At 32.1% G+C, this 16,372-nt stretch overlaps 1 protein-coding gene across 1 annotated transcript; it reads left to right on the top strand.

The window, feature by feature from the left end:
- The first annotated feature begins 802 nt into the window (after positions 1 to 802).
- Positions 803 to 5,575, top strand: LOC142624011 (linamarin synthase 2-like). Its single transcript, XM_075797507.1, has 2 exons — positions 803 to 1,358; positions 4,562 to 5,575. The coding sequence occupies exons 1-2, from the start codon at positions 851 to 853 to the stop codon at positions 5,491 to 5,493; spliced, it is 1,440 nt and encodes a 479-aa protein (XP_075653622.1). The 5' UTR covers positions 803 to 850; the 3' UTR covers positions 5,494 to 5,575.
- Positions 5,576 to 16,372: the final 10,797 nt, after the last annotated feature.

Raw genomic sequence — 16,372 nt, forward strand, 5'->3', positions numbered from 1 at the left:
TTTGTCTTTAAATTATTAGGCGTTTTGAGTTTGTTTGGTTTGTCAGTTTAAACTCATATTTTTACATTTTAAATAATATTATGAATATTTTTATATATTTTTACATATTTTTTTACTCATATATATTTTTAAAAATTACAAAAATCATATCTTAAATTATTCTACCAAACACCCCTTTGTGTTTTTTGATTGGGTCTCACGGTATTGTTCACGATTTAGTCAAAACTTTAAAAAATGCGCATAAACAAGTCAGCCATGAGTCCCATGACATTATTCATTGTTTAAAAATTATTTTATTACAGTGTTTTTAGTAATAAGTTTTCAGCAAAATAAACAGTATTTAAACAAACCTTTAAGGAGATATGCTTCTGTTGATTATTCAGTATTTCGACAAATTAATACTCTCTTCGTCTCAATTTGTTTGTTCTGTTTCAAAAGTCCAATTTTTAAGAGAATATTATTTATTGTCTTGTTTGTTGTGTAAACATGTATAAGTTTTTAAAATTACCCTTAAATAAATTTATAAAAAATAGTTTTGAAAATAAAAAAGAGACATAATAAAAACATTAGTAAATTAATGGTTTTTAATTTTAGAAATAGGACACTTTTGAGATATCTCAAAATCAAATAGAGAACAAACAAATTGAGAGAATGAAGTAGTTATACTATCTCTCATGTGACAGTGAACAATTTTACCCGCAGATGAGTTCACCGAAAAAATCTATAGGCTAATATAGCCTAATGCTACACATACGTCCTATAAAATGGCACAGAGCCTAAAGGTATCACCACAAGCCCTTTAAATTTGATTCCATAAAAAAAAATATATATAGCTTTACTTGCAAGTGATATGGGTTCAGTTCGAGCTACAAAGCCCCATGCAGTATGTGTCCCATTCCCAACACAAGGCCATGTATCACCCATGATGCGATTAGCCAAGCTCCTTCACTCAAGAGGATTCCATATAACCTTTGTAAATACTGAGTTCAACCACAGACGCTTAATCAGATCCAAAGGACTTGACTACGTAAAGGGCCTACCTGATTTCCGGTTTGAAACAATACCAGACGGGTTGCCACTGTCCGACCGTGATGCAACCCAAGATATCCCAGCACTATGTGATTCCACAAGAAAGAACTGTTTGGTCCCTTTCAAAGAGCTAGTGCTTAAGCTCAACTCATCCTCTGAAGTGCCTTTGGTTACTTGCATAGTTTCTGATGGCATCATGAGTTTTGCTATTAAAGCTGGAGAAGAATTAGGCATCCCAGAGGTTCAGTTTTGGACTGCCTCAGCTTGTGGCTTCATGGGATATCTCAACTTCACTGAACTCATCAAAAGAGGCATTCTTCCATTCAAAGGTACTTTGAACAATTTTTTGTTTTTGTTAGAATAGCTATTAAAGATTAAATTCATATTTTTCTAACACACCAATGGTACTGATCAGATGATTATAAGCAACTTTATTAATTGAACTGTAACTCAGATGGTAATTACTGAGTATATCTATTACTTACCACTCTAATCTTAAATAGCTAAATGAGTATTTACTAAGTCCCCCTGTTCATAAGTTTCATTTACTCTCTTTGTCATATCAAGTACAAAATAAGTAGCCATCCAGCCTGAAGTTGTCCATAAGACTTTAATTAAAAATTTTTAATCTGGAAAATATTGGTGAGTTCGCAATAGCGAAATGAGGCTGAGATCTCAACCAATATTTTCCCATAATTAATTAATAATAAATTTTTATTATATTTTATAAGATTTTGTTTGGAGTTTAAAAAAAATAAAATAAAAGGTGAATTATCCAAATTATCCATGGTCATTATATAAAATTATAACCTTTTCCGATTTAATTCTAATTTTTGAAAAAAAAAAAAAATCTGCATTTAGCACTTTGTATACTATAATTAAATCCATAAAGTACAATCTTAATTGTGAAATAAAATAAATGGGTGTTCACGGATCGGGTCGGGAAGTTTTCGACTCGCAACCGACCCGAATATAGTTTCAAATCAGCCGGGTCGGGTCGTATTGGGTTTCGGGTGAGAATCGGTCGATTTCGGGTTTTCCGATTCGCCGGTTTTTGGCCGAAATCTGGCCGGATCTTGTCAGATCTGCCCGAATCTAACGAGAGTTAGGCGAGATTACTTCGGATATATGAAAATTTGGCCGAGTTGGAGTCGGGCTTACCGGAGTTTTGGCCGAGTTTGAGTAGATCTGGGCTGGATTCGCCGGATTTGAGTAAGTAAAAGACCAGATATCGGCCGGATTTGAGCTGATCTGAGTGAAGGAAGCCCAAACGCTGCCGGATCGGAGCCGAGAAGAGCCAGATCGTCGCCGGATCTTGTGACTTTCGTCGTTCTTTGACTTTTTGTCGGGCGGGTCAGGTGGCTCGGGTTTTTGAGGACGAAACCCGCCACTCGACCCGCCGGAGTCAGGTTCTGACGTTGGAGACCCGTCACCGACCCGTCGGAGATGTCAGCCCGGCCGTGACGGGTCGGTTCCGGCGGGTCTTCGGTAGGCATGGACACCCAATTTTAAGTTAAAATTTTGAACCCTCACCGCGTCTCAATATTTCTCTTTGCCAAAAACAACTCCTCCCTTTTCTCTCAATGTAGAATAAAACTCCACTTCCTACAACAAAATCAAACAAAATCATGATTTTTTTTTTTTGTGGATTGCTATATTTCATGAACGCAACTTCTTTTATAAGAGGAAAAATTATCTTATAAAATTGCCTTATGAAATGCTCATTTCATAATAATATGAGGTCTTTTTTTTTCTTTATTTTTTTTTTTCGTTTCAATAATTAATTAATATGGGGTCACATAAATGTGTGAGATCCATGAAAGCGTCAGAGTGGTGGTGTACTGTTTCATAAGAGTGATATTTTCTCTAGAGTCAGAGTAATTTGTCCTACAGTATGGATAATAAATACTTATTGTAATTTTTTATTTTTTATTTTTGGCAAAATAACTTCACTACTTGTTACGGTCAAAGTCAAGTCTGCAAAATTAGAAATAATGTCTATTTTACAAAAACAATCTCTATATAGGAGGTGGTATTGCATGTATAAAAAATGTGTACTTACCATTCTACCCTCTCATATGGGGTGGGTCCTATCCCATATAAGAGAGTTGACACATACATGTATGATGTATTGGATACATGCGATATTCACACGATGTAAGATGATGGATACATATATCAAATACATGTGAAATCTAACTCTTGTGAGATACATGATAGATTTTCTTTTGTTCATGGGATAAATAATATATAAAATTACTTTTTTTTTTCTTTATTTACTTGAATATATAAAGTTACCTTTATATGGCATTTGGTTTAATATTTCCTGGGGAATGTGGATTATAAGGGGAAAAAAAATGTTATGCTATGATCTGCTAGAGAAATCAAAGAAAAGCAAGACGTAGCCGTAAAATATAGTAATTGCAAGGAAATTTTATATAAAAAATCTAGTTTTGGTCTAATTAATGAGAGTAAGGAATTGTATATACGGTTATGAAACTCCGTATGGCCAATTGCTGATCAATAAATTGAATCCTTTCATAAGCATTAACTAAATTAAGATGATTCTCCAAAAAGAAAAAAAAAACGAATTAATTAGATAAATCTATCCTCATCGTAATGAAACCTAAGATCATATTTTGTTTTATCAAAGTTTAAGGAATGGGAGAGGGATACTTTGTTGTGTAGACCTGTAGCTTATAAATCAGAATAATTTCTCAAGGGATCACAATTCCTAACTTTCCTAGCCATCATTTATATTATGAGAATGGGACTTGTAATTTCCGACTTTGTTTTGTGATCATAATATTATTCTTTTCTACTACAATAATGAGTAGTAATGATCTTATGTCCCAAAAAAATGTTTACAAAGTTAAATTCTCGTTGACAAGATACAAGAAAAATGTTTAATATACTGAAAAATTACATATGGGACATGCAATCTTTTCATATCAAGATGATTTCGGTTTGTAAAACTTGAAATATTAAGAATCACTCTAACAATGCTTTCTAAAAGCATATAATCTAGAGTCAAAGATAGAGCAAGGATTTTAGGTTTAGGGAGCCAAAACGTGAGAAAAAAAAAATCAAGAATGAAAAAAATATAATGAAATTCATGACTAAGTATCCTACTATGCTATGAAAAAAAAAAAACTAGCACTCATTCAATATTAGAAAAATGCAAATTAAACACTAGACAAAAAATAATTGTTTCTCAAGACATTTTAAATCAATCATTTGTCGTAATAAAATTATTATTTTTTAAATCCCAAAAATAATGTATAATTGTTTATATATACTAAATTCAGAATAATTTTCCTTTTGAAGTATAAAATCAAATAGTAATTTAGATTATGAAACTTAGTTTTGAAAATATTTATTAATTTTGCTAAGTTGAGAAGTGATTATTGATTTTAATATAGACTCACTATTGACACCATTTTGTTATTAATCGTTAACAATTTATTGTATTAACAATTTATGAGAAAAGTTGTGATTCTAGACTTATTGTTTTATACTTCTTTTGTTACAGATGAAAGCTTCAAAGATGATGGAACACTTGACAAACCAATAAATTGGATCCCGGGAATGAAAAACATCCGGCTCAAGGACCTCCCTACCTTTATTAGAACCACTGACATCACTGAAACAATGTTTGATTTTCTAGGATCAGAAGCACAAAATTGCTTAAATTCTTCTGTGATCATCTTTAACACATTCGAGGAGTTTGAACATGAAGTCCTAGAAGTACTTTTAGCCAAATTTCCTCATGTTTACAATATAGGCCCACTTCACTTACTAGGTCGGCATGTACCTGAGAGCCATTTCATGTCTCAAGGTTCAAGCTTATGGAAAGAAGACTCCAAATGTCTCCAATGGCTTGATAAAAGGGAACCCAACTCAGTTGTGTATGTAAATTATGGAAGCATAACTGTGATGTCAGACCAACACTTGAAGGAGTTTGCATGGGGTCTTGCAAATAGCAAGCACACATTTTTGTGGATAGTTAGGCCTGATGTCGTAATGGGAGATTCGGCAATCCTGCCTGAAGAATTTTTTGAGGAGATTAAGAATAGGGGATTGCTAACAAGTTGGTGCTCCCAAGATAAAGTGCTAGCACACCCATCCATAGGGGTTTTCCTAACACATTGTGGTTGGAATTCTACATTAGAAAGTGTATCTGCTGGCGTGCCTATTATTTGTTGGCCCTTCTTTGCCGAGCAACAAACAAATTGTCGGTATGCTTGTACCACTTGGGAGATTGGTGTGGAGGTTAACGAGGATGTTAAACGTCATGAGATTGAAGCACTTGTTAAGGAAATGATGGAAGGGGAAAAGGGAAAGGCCATGAGGCAAAAAGCTAGGGAATGGAAGAAGAAGGCAATGGAAGCAACTGATTTTGAAGGATCATCATTTAAAAATTTTGAAAGATTAATTAAGGAGGCTCTTCTTGTTGGTGAGTGAAGAGTCAAGCTGTTTTGTGAGAAAGCTATACTCTTATGTTTACATCTATATTCATACCACCAGATCATATTTCCCCATTGGTGTGGTAGAATAGAACATGGGTTCAACCTATTAATTTTTATTATGTACTTTTTTGAAGATTATGACTTAAGGTTTTATTTCCATTATTTGAGATGTTTCATAAATATTTTATGGTATTGTTAATCACAATATTTTATAAAATTAACTAAATAAATTCTATAATGTTTAAAAAGTAAATCAAAACTTGAAATATATTAGTGAAGTTGGTAATTAAGTAAATATACAATGAATGTTATAGCCAAAACTAAAACAACTAGTGATCTTTTTATGGGAAAAATGGGCATTTTCCCATAATTTACAAATTATGTGGCAAAATGCTCATGTTCTGAAACTATATAGAAAAATGTCCATATTTTTTAAACTTGATTTTAACAAAATCGAGTTATATGTATATTTTTAAGTGGAAATTTCACTTAAATTTTCAAACAAATTTAAGTGGCAAAATATGCATAGCTAATGTCGAGTTTCAAAAACTTGGCCATTTTGCTAAATTGTTTTAAAACATGGGCATTTTGTTGCATAGTTTGTAAATTAGGGCCAAATGCTCATTTCCCCCCTTTTTATCTATCAAGTACTATTGGAAACAACTCGTGTAGCTCTAGAGATTGTAAAATATTTGCATCTATGTGTGCAAATGTTTTTTTATTATTATCTATTTTAGTATAAGAACTTACTTATTCTATTTTACATAACTACTTTTCAAAGACACCAACATTAGATTAGTTATTCTACTGTCTATTTTATTCAAATACTATTTTTTTTATCTAATATTTTACTGATATTTTTGTGAAATCATCTCTTTCGCTCTAATCTCTACTCTAAAGTCACAACACCACCACCACTAACCCACAGCTCCTCTACTCTCTCTTTCTCAACCATAAACCCACCCATATGCAAAGTCAAATTTTCAAGCCAAACAAAAAACACCACAGACAAAATCCCAATTGCCGTCACCACCCTTAACCACCTTGCCGCCACCACAGACCCCTATACTACATCGCAACAAAACACTAATTTCATCCCAACCATCACCAAAAACCACTATAGTTGCCACTTGACAAAACCCCACTACCCAATACCCAAGCCACCAGAAAAACCATCCATATGCCCACAAATCTCAACTCGACAAGAGAGAACCCAAGATCTTGTGAATTTGAGACCCAAACCACCATGCCACCAACACCACACCAAAATCTAGCTCATCTGTCATGGCAGTGGTCACATTAGAGATCCCTAAATCGTACTGTTGCAAGAAGTGATGTGACGCCAATCTCTTAGTATTGCATGTCACTGTTGCATTCGATTCATGCGAGTTGGTTGAGAAATTTTTTTACTAGAGCTGTAACAACCTTCCCATGTCTTGTTGGAGTTACCTCTGCGTTGTGGTGAAAAGTGAATCACAGAAGACACGAGTAGTGAGAGAGGGGAATTGAAACTGAGAGAGAACTATAGGAGAGGGTTGAAGAAATAGAAATTGGGAGATGTTGATACAGTATTTCGTTAGATCTCGATTTCCATGCCAAAATGTCAATTTGAGCTACGAAATCCAAAAAATAAAAAATAAAAAATTACATTTCTAACATGGAAAAATAAGGAATATTACATGAAATAAATTGATTTGTCCCATTTAGTTGTTGGATAAATTATTTCAATGGTTCGAGAGCCCAAAATCCCAAAATTTCCTCATTTTAACCAAGTTTGATTGGGTTTGACCAAGTTGTTTGACATTAAAATTAGCTCCAAATTCATCTAACCACCAAATTCCAGTTTACTTTAACCTAATCATCATTTCAAACCATTTGTCTTATTTCAACTAAGTTTGACCAACTTTAATAGATGTTTAGTCAAGATTTGACCAAAATTTCAACCATCCAATCTTAATAAATTTGTGATCATGTTAAAGATCATGAAATTCTCTTTGAAATAATAGTGCACAGGCCCAAATTGTAGTTGAAAGACGAGAAAGATATTATGAAACATTGAATCTTTGATAATAAAAAACAGCCATTTTTGTTTGATTATAGGCAAAAATCAGCTTTGCAAATTTCTACGCTGAAACATCCTTCTCCCAACTGGACTATCTTCGTGACCGCTGTTCTAAATTGAATAAAGCTGGAACCTTTAGAAAGTGGACTGCAAGAACTTTTTAAGGATTGCAAGAACACAAAAATCCAAGTTCTAGAAGACCTCCAAACAGCTGCTGAAAGATAAGATCCGAAAGAGTAGAAAATGGGGACCGAAAAGGCCTAGACGCTTGTAGAAAAATGAGATGGCCAGCAGACCCAGCCCACCCCTGCCATATGCCTGGCTCATGGTAGGGTTGAGCCTAATGGCCAACCCATTTCCCTTTGAATATTTTCCCCCTTCCCCATTTATTTGATCATCAATCTTTACCCATCATCAAATATCATCTTTTTTTTAATCTAATCTTAAGATTCCAAATCCTCTTTTCCTAAAATTTCCAGCACTAAATTAAGGCCTCTTTAGCCTTCTAATCACCCCTAAAGTAAGCCTCTTAACCCCTTTTATTGCTTTATTAGTCTAGAATTCCATTTAAGTAAGTAAATTTCATATATATATATATATATATATATATATATATATATATTTTTTTTTTTTTACTTTATGTATGCTTTTTTTTGTTGAGAAAATACATTATGTATGCTATGTGAGTAGTATATTATCTCTATGCTTCTAAGCTTAGATTAATGTATGAACTATGCTCTTATATTATTGCTTCAATATATGCCTATATTCTCACATACACCTTGATGTACACAATCATATGTTGATAGATCCATGGGTATAGAGTTTTAACCAAGGTGTGGATCTATGCTTTTTATGAATAAATTTATCTATATTGATCTTTGTATACTTTTAGTTTATATATTCATGCTCTATGTGTAAAAATATCTAGATCTTGATATTGAGATATATGCACCTATGATTTATTTATTTAAGTCCTTTGATCTTGATATTCATATGCATATAGCTATATGGATATTGAACTAACTATGTTACAGAGTAGATGAATGTGTGATTTTTATTTATTTATTTATTTGAACTTTTGTAATCCCTTGAATGATTTCTCATGGGTGGAAGTATTGATCTGCTAGCTTTTTAGTTATCATCACAAACACAATCCCACGAAAAAATAAAAGGCTTGGTCCAAAGGAACTCTCTAAAAAAAGTGTTTAAAAAGGCTTTTAGTAAATTGTTTTATGAAATGCTTTCCAAAAAGCTTCCTAAAGCTTTGCTTTAAAATTTGTTATCAAAAAGGTTGTTCAAGTTGATTTCTAAATAAAACTCTAAAAAAAATATTTTAAAACTAAATCATTTGATAGATGTATTTTCTAAATGAAGTCTCAAAGAGCCCTAAAATTTGGATTTCTTCAAAAATACTTTTAAAAGCCATGAAATTTGGCCATCAAAAGAATTTTTACTACCAAAATCCATTGAAATGTATTCCTAAAAAAAAAAAAAAACCCTATTTCAAAAATGCTATAGATTTCATCTTGAAAGTGATTGTCTAAAGTAAATAAAACAAGTGGGTTCTAGTTAGCTCAACTGATAAAGTCTCTAATAGTTGAATGAGAGATCCTGAGGTTCAATTTCTGCATATACCAAAAACCGATTGGTATCTCGGTTTGGTGATAGTTAGCGGATGCCATAAGTTGAAACTAAAAAAATAATAATAATAATAACAAAGTAAATGAAACATTAAAAAAAAAAAAAAAGTAAATGAAACACTACCTTTCCAATTGCTCGCTGTTGTGATTGAGAATTAAATGCAACGTAGGACCAAAAACCACGCAAACAATACTAAAGCAAAGCTAAGGTGTTGTTTGGATATCAATATCATTTTGTTTTTTGGCTGCTAAGAAAATGTGAGAATGTATTAATTAATGATTACAAAGTTTCTATTGTTTAGGGAGGAGAGGCCTCTCTCTAGTGGCCAGTTCCACTAGACACATTAGGATATGGACACGTGTCCAAACTAGATATGTGTTTGCATCACAACATGTTCAATGGAACTGGCCACTGGACATAAGTTCAAACTTGTTTAGGGAGCTAAGTGAGAACAAAGTAACAAGTTGAATCAATGAAAATTAACGCTTATTGGCTTTAATTGAGTTCTGTATTAATTTCTTTTGGAAAATATTTACTCCAATCTTACTGTTTCACTTTATGTATCACTTCCACCAATCACCTATTTGTTTTGTAAAAAGTAGTTAATTAGAATTTTGCTCGCTACTGGCAGGACTTGAAAAGTAGTTAGAATTTCACTGCTAGCAGGACTAGAATCTCAGTTCTAGAGGTTCCATAATATGTCCTGGTTAATATATTTGTACACAGGTAAGACTAGATTACCTCGATTGAACTACAAAAATCTTACCTCTCTACTTTTCGGTTCTTTGAACAGTTTAGGTTTCAAAACCAATAGAAGAGTTAATTTTCTAGGATTAAGAAATACCATAAAAGACCTATTTTTCCCCTTAGTTCCCAATTAAGCATTCCTAAATTTTGGTAAATTTGGAGAATCAAATCACTTAAGGGTAAAATAAACGAGTCTAGGTTTAGCCTATTTTGTATTGTGTCTATTCATGAACAATTTATTTTTTGGGGCTTAGCTTGTTTATTAAACAAGCCTAAAACTAAAAACTCAAATTTGGCTTGTTTATAAATAAACAAACATGAACTAGCTTTAGTATTAATTAACAAATATGAACAAGCATGAATGAGCCTAAAACACAAACATGTTTGAATTCTAGCTTGTCAAAAAGTCTAGAGTTTGAGCTTGGCTTAGATTTATTAGTCAAGCTGAGCTTGAGTTCAATATCAAGGTTTTAAGCTTGAGATCCAACACAAGAATTATCATACTCATATTAAGCTTATTACCATGCTCTAAATGAGTCTAGGCTCAACTTATTTTATCTCGAGCCCAAATGTCCATGAGTCTGTTCATGAACAAATTTTTTTTTTCTTTTTGGGCTCAACTCATTTATTAAACAAGCTTATAACTAAGGCTCAAACTTGGCTTGTTTATAAATAAATAAATATGAACGGTTTATTTTTTATTTTTTATTATTGAGTTAAGCCTAAGCTATTTATGAATGATTTAGTTCATTTACAACCCTACTACTTCCACGACTTATTGAAGTGGTCTACTGCGAGTGGTAGAAAAAAGTGGTGAGTTTTTGTAAAAGTGACTTTTTATCACTTACAATTAACCACTTCATCAAGTTGTGGGAAAAGTTAGTATTAGATTTATTGAAAGGATGGCTATATGAACACCTTTTGTTCATCTGCTGTGACATCCTCAGTCCTCACTGTGGCAAAGATCCGGTTGGCAGAAAATTGGAAAAGAAGAAAAGAGGGAGGTGGTGAAGAAATTAATGGCATGTTTGGGAGTTTAGAGAGGGAGGAGAGTAGAGGGGAGTAGAGGGGAGGGAAGTAGTGGGGAGGAGAGTAGAGGAGAATGATTACCCTCCACCTTATTTGGATGTTTTTATAATTAGTAAGGGGGAAGGGAGTAATTAGCCCTTCCCCTTGTTTTTAACATTGTAATTTTATAAATATAATAAGGGTAAATTAGGTAATTTACTTTATCAATAATTTTATGTGCTCTACTCTCCCTCCAAATCTCTCCAATTTGGGGGAATTAAAAATGAGGGGGTTGGAGGTAGTTGAAACCCCTTCAAACCCCTCCCCCTCCTTCCTTAAAAAACTCCCAAACAAGGTAATTGAATTACTCCCCTTCCCTCTACTCTACTCTCCCTCCTTTTTTAAACATCCAAACAGGCCATAAGAGAGTGAAATAGATAAAATCTTAATTTTTCTTTAAAAAAACAAGAAGCTTTTTGGGATTAAAATTTGTAAAATGAGACAAAACAATGTTCTTAGAGAGGGGTTAACAACTTTTGATAAGATTGGACATAAGGATGACATTGAAAACAAATATAAACTAGCCAACCTGGTTTACCTTAAGAATGAGGCGGAGTCAGAAGTGATGGGCTTTCGATCTGCTTGTGACAATTGCATTAAGGCCCATATGTAAAAAGGCCCAGCTATTAATGAATAAGCAATAAGGATGTATCATTACTTTTACAGTATTAATTAAACATCTGTTAGTTAATACTTAATACATAAATAATAATATTTTCAAAAAATAAAATTGCTAAAATTACTACAACTTTTATCAACCACTTAATAAATTATTAGCAATGAATATGATTGGACCTCCTAATAAATATTTTTATTTTTTTGTGATTGATGAAACATATCGCTCATATAAAAAAGAAAAGTGTAACGTTCATAACATTTTCACAATACTTTTATAATAAATCATAGGTGACAAGTTGTTATTAGCTTTAATTTAAACTTATTGCTGAAATTACTTATTTTTTTACTAATAACAACTCATAACAACCTGTCATTTATAATATATTGTGAAAATATTGTGAAGATAGTATTTTTCTATAAAAGAAAACATAAAAAAATTATCTTCATTAAATGTATAACCAATAGTTGGTTTTCTCTATGTGGGAGTTCTAGAGTGTAGAACTTAGGGTGTGTTTGGTTGGGATGAAAATAGGGAGGATAGAAAATGAAGTGGAACATGACATTTTTCACTGTTTGGTTGAAAGGGGGAGGGGGAGAGAAAAGTGGTGGGGCCGATAAGTTTTCTCTTCTCCCCCTTCAAAATACAATCTCTCCAAATTGGAGTGAAAAGTGAGAAATTTTTTTGACAAAACTGCCCCACTTTTCTGGTTCTTTTTTTTTTTTTTTGTTGCTTTTTTCTTTCTTTTGTTTGGTTAGGTGGTGGGTTCTTCTTTTCTTTCTTTTTTTCTCTTAATTTTTTTTAATTATTCTTTTAAGAAAACAATTTTGGATGATTTCTTATGCTATTTTTTTGAAATGTCCACTTTCATCTATATACAAATTTTTAAAAAAGTATAATGTATTACTTTCTCTTTTATTTAAGAGGGACATGATGATAAATTTATACAAACCTTATTTTCAACCAAACCAAAAAGTTTTCCATCCCTCTGCTTTTCCACCCTCTCAACTAAACACAACTGAGGAAAACTAAAAACTTTTCTATTGTCTCACTTTTCCATCCTCTCTCTATTTTCTATCTTTTCACTTTTTCATCCTCCCAACCAAACGGACCCTTATAGTCTTTAGCACATAACAGCTAGAAAATCACTTTCTTTCTTCTACAACAAGACAAAACTGAAATAAATAGGTAAAAACAAAAAATCTCAAACCTTATTTCTTGGAAAATTTTGCTGGAAATTTTTCCCCAAACCATATTTAAAGCATTAAAATTATTTTTTTAAAGCTTCTTCTTTATATTTGTGTTGGATCTTCTTTGCCGTTTTCAGAGTTGTGTTAAAAAAAACCATCTCTCTCTCTCTCTGTCTCTCTCTCTGCTAGTTTTTATAGGTGAAAACTAGCTTTACTTTGTGTTTGTTTTATGTACCCTTGGTAGTAGGAGGCAAAGAAAGAAACCATTGTTTTCTCCTGATAAAACAAAGTTAGTCAGTTACTCTTGTTTAGCATAGCTTTAAGTTTTTACATAGTCCATATTTATTTTAATTATCATTAGTGTTAGGTTCTAAAAGTTTACAACAAATGGCAAATCGTGAGCACAAACTTTTCTAGATATAAATCTTAGAGTCTATAGGTATTATTAGACAATGCTTAGGGTGATTCAAGTAAAGATTCAAAAACATACAAGCCGTAGAAAGAAGAATTCAAAATCTGCCTAGTTCGACCGATCAAAAGACAAGCTTGATCGATCAAGAGTCGTATTTGTAGAATTTTAAGTTTGGCACAATAGTAGTTCAAGCCCAAAAAGGATTAGAGTTTTAGATCTACCTCTCCTAGTATATAAAGGAAACCCTAAGCATGTTTTTAAAAGGCTTTTCAGAGAGAGAAGAGTGTGCCTCTTTTGTAGATCTAGGGTTTTGTACCCAAAAGCTCCTTAAAGTCTTTGATGAGTTGTGTGTTGATTTTTTTGTGAGATCAAAAAGGTGTTTACCTTCATACACACACATAGAGCTATCAAGATCGAGATTCACATCAAGAACTTGATGGTTGCTTTAGTTGCTGCAGAAAGAACTTTCAAGAAGACCTAAAACCTTTGAGAGGTGCCTCAAATTTCATAAGAATAAGAACTTGTGGTAGCTGCAGATCAAGGAAAGAAATAGTTCGTGGACTTAGAGCTGTCACGTGGTCATGGTAGAAAGTTTTCTTCTCGATGTAGCAATAGGATATTAGTGGTCTAAGTCTTATTGTAAACTTCAATTCTCTTTAGTGGACCTGTTTTTACCTTGAGGATAGCTAGGTTAAATCCTCCCTAGGTTTTTTACCGGTTAGGTTTTTTTGGGTCATCAAATCTTTGTGTTCTTTACTTTCCGCATTATATTTGTTCTACACATATTTGTTTAATCTAGACTTAATTAACAAACTTGTTAATCAACTTGGCTTAATATTAGGTTAAACATATTGTGTTAAGGGGTCTAAAACTTAACAAGTGGTATCAAAGTGGGTTAGCTCTTGTTTTTAGGTCTCTTGACCTAGAGTTGATCCTTGATCCTTGATCCTTGTTATCATGGATAATTTTAAGTGTCTTACCATTTTTGATTGTGATGATTTGAATAAAAAGCACAATATTATTTCAGTTGATCTTTTTGAGGTTTGTGAAAGAAATTTGCAGTATTTCAGTTTTTCTTAGAAGATTGGTGTAATCCTTCAAATACAGTCTGCTTCTCATGGATTTTCACCTACAAAGTCGAAGACTCGTGCTATATGGGTGAGAAAAGACTTGCTAAGGTGAGTGTTGTTTACTTGTCCCTGATTTAATTCTTTCAATTGTTGGTGGACATGTTTTGTTTCTGTTTTTGGTTGTCTTGTTTTTTAGGTTGTTTTTTATTAAAAAAAAAAAAATCCAAAAACATTGAAAAATTTCAAAAAGAAAAAACTATTTTGTGTCTAGTTTTATTTTTCTTGAGGATGACATGAATTATGATATCTCTCTCTTGATTTAGAACATGCTTGACATTGTGGAGAAACTTGAATCGTATGTTTTGCTCAACTAAGTGCATGATTATTTTTAGATAAATATGATTTTGTATGAGTATGTACTATTTTGTATATGTACTCAAGGGTTAATTAAGAAATTAATATTTCTTTTTTGTGTAAACTTTATAGCTTAGTTAAGCATTGTCATGCATTCCATTTGCATTTTTAATCATTTAGCATAATGTGCGCTTTTAGTTTTGGTCATAAATTTTTTTTTAAATCAAAAAGATTTTTATTTCTTTTGTATTACATATCAAGGATGTGTAATTAAGGTTGGTCATATTGTCTTTCCATAACATGCCTGTGTATCTTGTTTAGTTTAAATGAGCTTATTTTTCTGCACTTTGCTAGTTCTAGCTATGTAGTGTATGTTGTGTGTGAGTTGTTTAAAGTTTTTGATTACATGATCTTGATTTTGAAGTCATATGTCTTTGATTGTAAGGACTAAAAAATCCTAAGAGAAAGGCATAAATAACCATCTCACCACTGTTAACTAGCCAATCATGAACACCTTAGTGCATATTATAAGATTTTGTGCTCGAGAAAGTGTAGCACTTGCACATAAAAAAATCATAAGGTGTTGGCTTTTAAAAGAAAAGAAACAGTTGAAAAAAAAAAATGCATGGTTGAAAACTTGTTTTCTAGGAGATGTGAGAGTTATATGATGTAACTTTTTAGGTGATAGTCAATTTCAAATTTATGTGATGAATAATGTAGAAATTTAGGTGATAGTCAATTTCAAATTTAGGCGATAGTCAATTTCAAATTTATGTGATAAATAATGTAGAAATTTAGGTGATAGTTAATTTCAAATTTATGTGATGAATAATGTAGAAATTGTGATTGATTACTAGCTACATATCACCTCACATGTATCTCATGCTATTACTAGTTGCACACACTTCACAAGTTATTCTATGCTAAACTTAGTACATGAAATTGTGTGTGAATTTGGTTTGGCCATCCAAGATTATGCACTTTGTGATGTTTGATGCAAAATTCCTTAAGGGTTGGTTCAAATTTTTGAGAAGAAAAATAAAAAACTTTGGTTTGAAAACTCAATTTGAAGATAATGTGTTTTGAAAAAATTTTTGGAATCATTCTCATGCATTACATGTCATGAAAAATCTTTTAAAAATTAAGTCTGCAAAAAAATTTCTGGTTTTTCAAAAAAAAAAAAAATTTGTTTTTCTGAGTCTCAATCGATCGAATTAGTTTTTCAATCAATTGAAGTTTTCCATGTTTTTGAAGTTTGCTTTTGGGCTGTTTTGATTGATGTTCGATTGATCGAAACTGGAAAATTTTCAGTTTTTAGATTTTTAACCAATTTTTTTTTTCATGCATCATTTATGTTTAGGATTCACATGCATTGCATTGTTTTTTCTTTATCCATCTTGCATTTTTGCAGTCATATCTCTCATTTTTTTTTTCACACATAACATGCATACATTTTGCTAAATTGGGTACTCAACTTGATTTAAAAATTGATTGATTAATTTTTGAGTTTTGTATAGTTTAGTATATGCTATTTTATGTGTGAACTGTATAAAATATTTTTCTAAAGAGATATGATGGATAATAAGCTGCAAATATTTTCTATCTCATGCATTTGTTTATGGGTCACATGGTGTCAAGTTTGCATTTATTGAAAGAGAGAATTTTTTTCTTCAAGTGTATTCTCAACTTTTGTGTTGCTTAGTTTTTCCCT

This window comes from Castanea sativa, chromosome 2 (assembly GCF_040712315.1).
Source record: "Castanea sativa cultivar Marrone di Chiusa Pesio chromosome 2, ASM4071231v1".
Taxonomy (NCBI): Eukaryota; Viridiplantae; Streptophyta; class Magnoliopsida; order Fagales; family Fagaceae; genus Castanea; species Castanea sativa.